General features: G+C 47.0%; 1 protein-coding gene across 2 annotated transcripts in view; it reads left to right on the top strand.

Moving 5' to 3' along the window:
- Positions 1–5065: 5065 nt before the first annotated feature.
- BMP7 (bone morphogenetic protein 7) overlaps positions 5066–9251 on the top strand; it is a 132061-nt gene continuing 127875 nt past the window's right edge. For both annotated transcript variants that reach the window (XM_084854219.1, XM_084854218.1), the window contains exon 1: positions 5066–5800. In XM_084854219.1, coding sequence (XP_084710345.1) covers positions 5377–5800 — 424 coding nt within the window. In that variant the 5' untranslated portion in view covers positions 5066–5376. The remainder of the gene's footprint in view (positions 5801–9251) is intronic.

Below are 9251 nucleotides of genomic sequence, written 5' to 3'. Positions count from 1 at the left end.
GTATTGACCTTTAAAACCTTATATGGTTTCGGCTCAGTCTATCTTAAGGAGCGGCTCCAGCAACATCAGGGATGCCGCTCAATGAGATCGGCCTTGGAAGGCCTTCTGTCTATCCCATCAGGCAGGACAGCTAGGCTGATGAGGACTAGGGAGAGGGTCTTTTCTGTGGTGGCCCCCACTTTGTGGAGTTCCCTCTCTAGTGAGCTCTGCCATGACCCCTCTTTGATGAGCTTCCACCGGGCTTTGAAAACCTGGCTGTTCAGTGGGCATTTGGGGTGGGTTAATGTTTTTTAGAGCAATGTTTTGTTCAGTTGATTATGTTGTATTTTGTGTTCTTATTTGTACTGTATGCCGCCTAGAGTGGCTGGGTAGCCGGCCAGATGGGCAGCTAATAAATCTAATAAATAAAATACATAAATAAAATTCAGACGGGGCGGGGGGCTATCACACTGAAAAGCTCCTATGAAGAATAAAACACTTCCACATAGAAAACTGGAATGTCAGGGAAAAAACTAAGGACCCTTCTCTCTGACATCTAGATTTCTATGTGCTGGAAAGTTCATTTTTAAAAAATATGGAAAAGCATTCCATCATGAAATTTCCCCCTCTGCAGTCTGAAGTGGTACAATCCAGGAACAGTTTTATTGCCAGATCTGTTGTTTGCATGTACTAGGACTGAAATCACTCGTGCATTTTCAATTGTTGTAACGATCACTCATGAATCTTATCACACTTCAGTTAATGCACTCTGCCCCTACTCAGAAGTTATATTTCCCACTTTAACTGTTGGCACACTTCCCTCCCCCAAATGCTGGCTCAAACTAACATGTGGCTACACTTGGATGCAATCCCATCACAATGTGGTTAGTGACAGACTTGGTGTGTAATTTCCCTTTTTGTGTTACATGTCTGCCTGTCTCACCTTCATCACCTTCCCGGGGCTCTGGTTACCAGTGAAACTGATATGGTTGGGTGAAAGCCTGGTCAAATTCACCCATGTCAGGCTCCAGCTTGTGGTAGAACTGGCAAGGTTGTGGGAAAACTTTATACCTTTCACCAGTTTCCCTTCCCCCTTCTGAAGAGCATGTATATGTGCACCACTGCTGGCATGCATAGGAATGCCTGGATTTAAAACAAAAAACAGTCAAGGCTTTCCTGCAAACTTGCTAATTTCATCAGAGTCCAGAGAGAGAGAGAGAGAGAGAGAGAGAGAGAGAGAGAGGACAACAAAGGAAATGGTCCTGCAACAGATACCCACAGTCACAGGAAAGCAGGGGGGAACTGGCGAAGGGAACCACACTTGCAACTGTTAATAGTGACCAAAGAGACACTTCCACATGGGAGGTGGGGGGAAGAAACATTCTCAAATGTGCACAAGTCTATGGTGAGAATGGTAGGTGCTGGAGGAGCAAAAATGTACTTTGGATAGAATGTAGCTGAAACATAGGCAGCCTGAAATGTGACTGTCATTTCACTTTCCTGCACGGCCAATTGATTGAAATTCCTGACAAAAGCATTTTAAAAACTGCATTTCAGTCTTTCACACATTTATACTAACCAGGAGAGAGAGAAACACTTCAAATGACATGGATGGAATTCTCTAGCTAGCATTGTATCAGGGGTGCAGAACCTCAAAACTGGGCTAAATCCAGCCTGCCTGGGCTCCCAATCTGACCTTCCGGGGCTACTTAGTCATGCCCCCGCCCCATCATTTGGTGGCTTCCTGGCTTTTGCAGTTTTCTCTCCCCCATTCTAAAAGGCTGAAATGCCTCTCCCAAGGCTTACTTATTGGCAGTAAGAGCTTTAAGTGAAAGTATGCTAGTATTTTTGGTATTTTGCCCCCCCTTTGCCCCCTCCCGGAATGCAGCCCCCAGGAGCTTCTCCAAAACTGAGCTCAACCCTTGGGCTGAAAGAGGTTCCACACCACGCAGAGCTTTGTAATTAATAAATGTAATTAACAACAACAACAACAACACCTCTGCATTATATGCCCAAGCAGAAGATGGTGCCTTTCCCTTTACAGTTCAGGGACTGGATTGCACCTCACTGCGATGGGAAGAGGGCAGCTGGTCTGTGGAAAGATTTGAGCAGGTGAACCTGCGCTGTTAGAATGCATTGCTGCCAAGCGCTCTTAGAGAAACAACCACCGTCTCTAGACAAATAGGCACAGTTTTGAAATCATGGCACAGAAGTTTTATTTTATATATTTGTTTTATTTATATCCTGCCTTTGCACGAAAAAAATGGCACTCAAGGCTTGTTTTGCTTGTGCTGGCGACAGACCTGCCTCACTTCTTAAGTCCCGAATGGTTTTTCATGTGTTGTGGCAGTTCTAAGTCAGAATAAGGTCCTCTTTCTGTGAGGCAAGATTACAAAAATATAACATAAGGCAGTCGGATCACCAGGTTTGTCTGTACTCAAATTCAAGGCAAGATACAACAGGCGCACGTGGGCGGGGCAGGCTAGATCAAGAACTGTTAAGATTGTGCTGTGGCATAAGCTAACAACGATCGTATCAAGCTATTGCACTATGTTGATTATTTAAATCACTCCTTATCAAACCACAAGCTGGCTCCACTTCAGTATCATTGTGTCACCTTCCCTTTTTTCCATTGGGCAGAAGTGATCTTCAGCTGTCATATGATTATAATTCTGGAGGGAATCTTCTTCAAACTGTGCTTTTTACCTGTGGCCGTTAGCTGAACGCGACCTCTCTGGAGAGAGAGATCTCTCTCATTCGGCTCCAATATTTATTTGGGGTGCAATCCTATGCATGTTTAGACAGAAAAAAAGTCCTGCAACTCCCAGCATTCCCTGGCTGTCTGGGGGGCGCTGGGAGTTGCAGGGCTTTTTTCTTTCTAAACATGCATAGGATTGCACCCTTATTTACTTATTTATTTGATAACATTTATATACTGCCTTACCTGCTAAAAAGCCTTTGAGAGGGTGCACAACAATTTAAAATAATAAAACCCTGCCACAATAAAAACAAGAACATTAAAAACAGTAAAATATTAAAAACTACACATATTAAAAGGGCTAAACTGAAAAGATGCATCTTTACATCTTTTCTAAAGGCAAAGACAGTGGCAACCAATCGTAATTCTTGAAGGAGCTCATTCCATAGTTTGGGGGCAACACAGGAGAAAGTCCTTTCACATGTGCCTGACAAATGGGTCTCTGTGGGTAATGGTGCTCTCAAAAGGGCTTCTCCTACAGTTCTTAATACACAGGCAGGGTCAGAGTGGGACAGGCAGTCCCTTGCATAGCCAGGTTCAAAGCTGTTCATGGCTTTAGATATTAAAAACAACACCTTGAATTGAGTTCAGAAAACAACTGACAACCCGTGCAGGTCTTTCAGGACAGGTGTAATATGCCTGATGAAGAAATCTGGAGATTGCTGAAGCTTGCACATTTTTGTGATTTTTGTTGGCCTAACACTAATACAGATTTTAGGGGGAGGTTTTCCCTTCAGTATCTCTCCTCTGGGATTCCTTCACCAAGATGTAAGAAGACTGCCAGAATACTTCCCCCTGGCCCCTTTTATTGAGTGTTTAAGCACCAAGTCTGCCCACACCCAATAAGAGAGAAGGAGTTTCCCTTCTGCTCAGGTGGGTGGTTCTAGTTTTCTATGTACAGGGAGATTTTAAAAAAGGGGTGGGGTGGGGAGCATTCAATCATATGATCCCCCACCTGCGATCTACTGGTAACAGTCCAGGAAAAGTGTTACTATTTGATGAGCTGTTTTTGCCTACAATCTATCATCTGAACCTTGACTGTCTGCTTTATTTGGTAACTGGCTCTTAACATTTTGTACAAGTGCAGGAAGTCTTTAAAATTGGGGGGGGGGAATGTTAAGTCTTTTCATCAGTTACAGGTCCGATAATAAAACCGTATCCGTTCAACATCTCGGTGTTAAAAGAAATGAATTCTGCTGGGTACATCTTATTGAAGTTAATACTACATTAACTTCCCATTTATATCAATTCTAATGAACTCTTAACTAGCTGAACTGGATTTCATCGAAGCCTTTTCTAACTGAACGAAACAAAGAAAAGAGCAGGAAAGAGGGAGGGAGCGTGAGAATGAATAGAAAAAGAATGCAAGGGAACATGAAAAAGAAAACGATAGAAAGGAAAGAAGTGGGGGTGCCCTGCAACGAATGGGGCAATAAGGGAAGGCTCTGATATGTTATTAGTATAAGGTTATAAAGTCTGAAAGAAAGCAGTATTCATCATTATTTCCTATTATCTTGTTTTCCCTGGTCCATTTTTTTTTCAAGCAACCGCTTACCTCCTTACTGAACTCCATGGGGTAAAATCCAACGTAAGCCCTACTTAGAGTAGACCCACTGACATGAATAGGATTTCAGGCGGTCACGACTAACGTAAGTCCCATTCATTTGAATGGGTCTACTCTAGGTAGGTCTTATGTTGGATTTTACCCCATACGCCTGACTACACAAAAACCTCGTTCTCGCTGCAGCGCGTGTCTAGCTGCACGTTAGAATCAAATAAACTCTGCGTGATGTTTCTAAAGATCTTCTTTGGCCAGGCGTGGAAGCGGTGCAAGGCCATCCACGCGAAATTCCGCAGCCCTTATGGGCGCGCGCACACACGTACCTGGGAGGAAGCCCCGTCGGAGACAGCAGTAGGACTGACTCCCGTGGAAACACGCCCAGGAACGTTCTGCTTGCATATGTAAAACAAGTGTCTCACTTTTTTCCACCCCCTTGCCTTATGGGGAGGAGGCAATCGACGCTCGAACCTGAAGTACTTGGTGGTGGTGGGGCACCCTAAACTTATTTTCCGTGCGTGTGCGTGAAATAGAGCGAGCCCCCGTTGAATCTCATCCCCGGCCCGCCGCCCGGTGAAGCGAGAGACCCCGCGTTCAAGCCCCGCTGCGGATTTTCTTCGGGGCACTTTGGGAGAGGGAGTGAGAAAAGCGGAGCTCCGCCCCTTGAGTGCACGAACTCCCGCTGCCGCCTTGCCTTGCAAAAAAGGAAAGAAAAAAAAAGCAAGCAAGCAAGCTGCAGTTCAAAACTCCCTGGACTTGTGGCGAGAGGCGCACAGAGTGGAGCGAGCGTGCGAGCGTGCACATCCCAGAGGGAGGCGGCGGCCAGGCAAGGCGATCGCTCGCGCTGTTCTCCTCGTCCTCCTTCGCCCTGCATGGATTGTGCAAACTAACAAGCTCTCCCCCGCCCACGATCGCCTCGGCTATCATGCGCGCCTCGAGGTCGGCTCCTCAGGGCAGCTCCCCGGCCAAGTGATCCCTACGCGGGGCGCTCCGCTGCCCCCTTCTTTTTCATGCTCAGCTCTTCCGCCCGGCCGCCGCCGCTCAGCCCGCTGGCTCCCGCGACCTGCCCCCCGTGACCGAGATGCACGCGGCGGGGTGGTTCAAGCGACTGGCGGCTGCTTCCCGGCTGCTCTGGATCCTGCTGGTCTGGGCGCCCGAGCTCCGGTGCGCCCTGGCGGATTTCACCCTGGAGAACGAGGTGCACTCGAGCTTCATCCACAGGAGGCTCCGGAGCCAGGAGCGCCGGGAGATGCAGCGGGAGATCCTGTCCATCCTGGGCTTGCCTCACCGGCCGAGGCCCCATCTTCACGGCAAGCACAACTCCGCGCCCATGTTCATGCTGGACCTCTACAATGCCATGTCGGTGGAGGAGGAGGGCGCCGGTGACGAGGGCTACTCCTACCCTTACAAGCCCATCTTCAGCACCCAAGGGCCACCCCTGGCCAGTCTGCAGGACAGCAACTTCCTCACCGAGGCCGACATGGTCATGAGCTTCGTGAACATGGGTGAGTCTCTCGTGCCTGCTGGCGGGAGGCGGTGGGGAGTCATTCAGAGAAGGTGCTGCCTTGCTAAACACTTGGGAGAAAGGACGCTCCCGGGTGGCTCGAAGGAAGCCAGAAGGAACCTGATAGGACGACAAGGCTGCCTGACTACCGCCATCTGCTCAAGGTCACATCAGCCCAGGCTGGGCACCAGTGTTTGGCACCCTTGGGCAGCTGCCAGGGCCCTGGCGTGGAAGTCTGCCCTGGGCTCCTAGCTGTGGGTGTACCTGGGGTGGGGGTAGGGGTGGCGGATGCAGCAGGCAACAGCGATTTCCCACAGTGCCTCCAGTGTGGTGTCGCTCTGGGGCATTGTGGGAAATTAAAATGGCCCAGAGTGAGGGAGCCCACCAGAGGAGACTTTGCCAAGGGCCTTTTCAAATCTGGAGCCAACCCTGCAGCAGCCCCCTTTCTTTGGGGACCCCTTAAAGTTCAGGGCTGGCATTAGAGACTGCCACTTCACCCAGGTATAGTAAATAGTGCTTTAGAAACAGCCTACCCACACGTTAAGCACCTTTTGAACCCTCTGGTTGTGGGTACGAGGCAGCTATTAAAGGAAAGGTTTCTCAAACCTTTCGACCTCTCCCCCCACCCTTCCTTCGGCGCTCCCCTATCCCAGCACCAACCATCTGGACAGCAGAGTGTGCCTAGATCTTTGGCATGCTGTCCTCATGCGTGTGTCGCCTGTCACTGCTGTATGCAAGGATCTGTGGATCAGGGTCCCTGTCTAACACTGGCATTTGGAAAGGGGACTAGAACAAGACATTTTCAGTCTTCTTCCTGAAGCCACACATAGGGAAGCACCATTAGAACAAAGCAGGGGATCTTCTCCAATCTGATGAGGGAGATGGGGGAATTGGGGAGCTCTCACCTCCACAATTCCAATTGTGAATCAATGAGGTTCATCTGCTAGGGAGCACTCAACCCACCCATATATCTTGGATAGTGCCTCTGGATCTTATCCATCTCTGGTACATAGGAAGCTGCCTTATACTAAGTCAGACAGTTGGTCCATCTAGCCCAGTATTGTTGACACTTACTGGCACCGGCTGTCCAGGGTTGCAGGCAGAATTCTTTCCTAGCCCTACATGGTCATGCCGGGGATCGAACCTGGGACCTTCTGCATGCAAAGCTTGTGCTCTGTCACACTGAGCTGTGGCCCCCTTCTAGGTATTCCATGCTCCCCAAGAGTGGGGGTTGCCCCACAGCTCAAGAATCACTAGTTTAACAGGTAACTTAGTCAGTGCTGAGTGATCTTCAAATTTTTGCCTTTGCTTATAGGCAGATGTTTATAGGATAGCCACCTGTCATACTTCTTCAAGGGCCAAAGATTTGGCCATCCGCTGGCTCCAATTTATCTCTAGAAGCCTGCAAAGTGGGTATTTTAGAGTTACTTCAAGTCTGCAATTCTATGCATGCCAACTTGGGAGTGAATGGTACTTTCTTCAGAGTGTGAATGCATAGGACTGAGTGTATGAGGAACTGTGGCACATTCAAAGGCCAGATTAATCAGCAACAACTATAACCCTTTGGGTGCCATATTTTCAACCACCAAGATGGACTAGAATCCTCACTCGAACCCGTCTCCACTGGGTGTGGATTAGAAGAGATTGAGAAAGTCCATTATTTTGCTGCTCTTTACACTCCTTGTGTGTGCAACTGGGTTAGAGCCTCCTGTAACAAAATCTTGACTGTGGGTCCCTGATTTAATGCATTTGATTTTTTCCACAATTGCAAGTGAGGGTGGGGAAAGGTGAGGCTCTTCTAACTTCTGTTTTAAAAATATGCAACAAAATTGTCTAATTCACTTCTTAGGCACAGAAAGATTCTTACGTTAGCCTTCTTCACATGTGAAAGGGGCATCATTCGAATAATAGGGAGTGGGGGCCCATGCCTGGCTCCACTGCTTCCCCCCTTGCCCCCTAGACATCCACAAGGTAGCATGGTTGTCTGCAGGGGAAAGCCTTCACGTGATCAGCAGTTTGTTTATAGGCTTCTGCATGATTGACAACAAAATTGTATTTACTTAATTCATTTCTATACCACCCAATAGCTGAAGCTCTCTGGATGGGTCACAACAATACAATAACAATATCTGTGTTATGGCAGGGTGTTATGGTACCGTAGGATCATGTAATCCAGAATAGAGACCCCAGTGAATACAGACCCTAATTTAGGATTATGAGAATGCCCCCATATAGATGCACTGAGAGAATGAGGGGAAAAATACTATGAACAAATAATTGTATTGTTAAGTGTGGTGATGGATAGCACCTCTGTATCAAGGAGCCTTGAGAATTAGCTATAAAAAAGGTTCTGAATTGTATTTGTAATTGTTGTTTTCCACAGATTAATTAATCACAGTGAGTGTGATCTTGAGAATGTACCCAGAAACTTGCTCAGACAGATGTTTATTGTGGTGAGTTAGAAGTAGTTACTTTTCATTCTAGTAATCCATTTTGTTGTCTTTGCTGCCTCCTGAACAAAAATGCTCAGTGCATCTTTAGGGCTTCCCTTTAGTTGTACTCCCCTGTTGTTTGCTACAAAACTTGTTCAGACTTGGGTAAGTGAACAGCAACAGACCACAGACTGTAGCACATAACAAATTAAGGGGCTTAGAAGTCCTTTCATTAATTGTGATGTTGCAGCTGCTGCTGCGAATGGAGAGTTCCCAGTGAAAAAGGGGACACACAGAGGCAGCGTTTAAGCTGCTTTACAGGATTGCTTGTGGGGGTTCTTTTCTTCTTCAAGTTGCACTCTACTCCAGAGGCATCCTATTCAGGTCAGTGGGAGAGCTTTGCAATAAGTGGGCTGTGGATTGTGATCTTAATGACCTAAGAAAGGTTCCCTGGTAAATCCTCATTTGCTGCTCTTTCTAATGAGCAAAGTCTGGGTTGCCAGCCTGTGCTCTTTTGGTGAGCACATGTGGATGGGTTTATGCAAATTAGACAAAACTTGTCACTTTTCAGCTTGCGGTTGGCTGAGCCTTTTTAATGGGACACCATCATCCAATGGGGATTTCTCTTTGTCTGCTATGGGTCTGAATAAGATGGCTGGGTTTGAGTAGAACACTTTCAGGGGCAAACGTTCTATTTAAAATATATAATTATAGGTACTAGTTTTTCTGTATCTGTTTTTAGCCTGTGTCACGTGTGCCTGTCAAACCACCACATGTACAGATTGGATGCCTGTGAATCCAGACCAAATCCAAACAGAAGTTCAGAGCAGAGAGAGCTTTGAAACTAGCCCCCCATCACCACTGCTCAATTTAATCTAAATAAGTAGGGATTCTTAATGAGCCTGAGGGGACACACCCTTTGAATATGAAGTGGTACAAATGATAGCCTGACTCATCTTTATTATTGCAATATGAACTACATTTACTTAGGATCTCATAGTTGTCTAAATGGCCAACAAA

This window comes from Heloderma suspectum, chromosome 4, assembly GCF_057233095.1.
Source record: "Heloderma suspectum isolate Gila_16-S chromosome 4, 16-S_ref, whole genome shotgun sequence".
Lineage (NCBI taxonomy): Eukaryota > Metazoa > Chordata > Lepidosauria > Squamata > Helodermatidae > Heloderma > Heloderma suspectum.
Note: the sequence above shows the minus strand (reverse complement) of the source record. Positions and strands in the feature narration are given on the sequence as shown.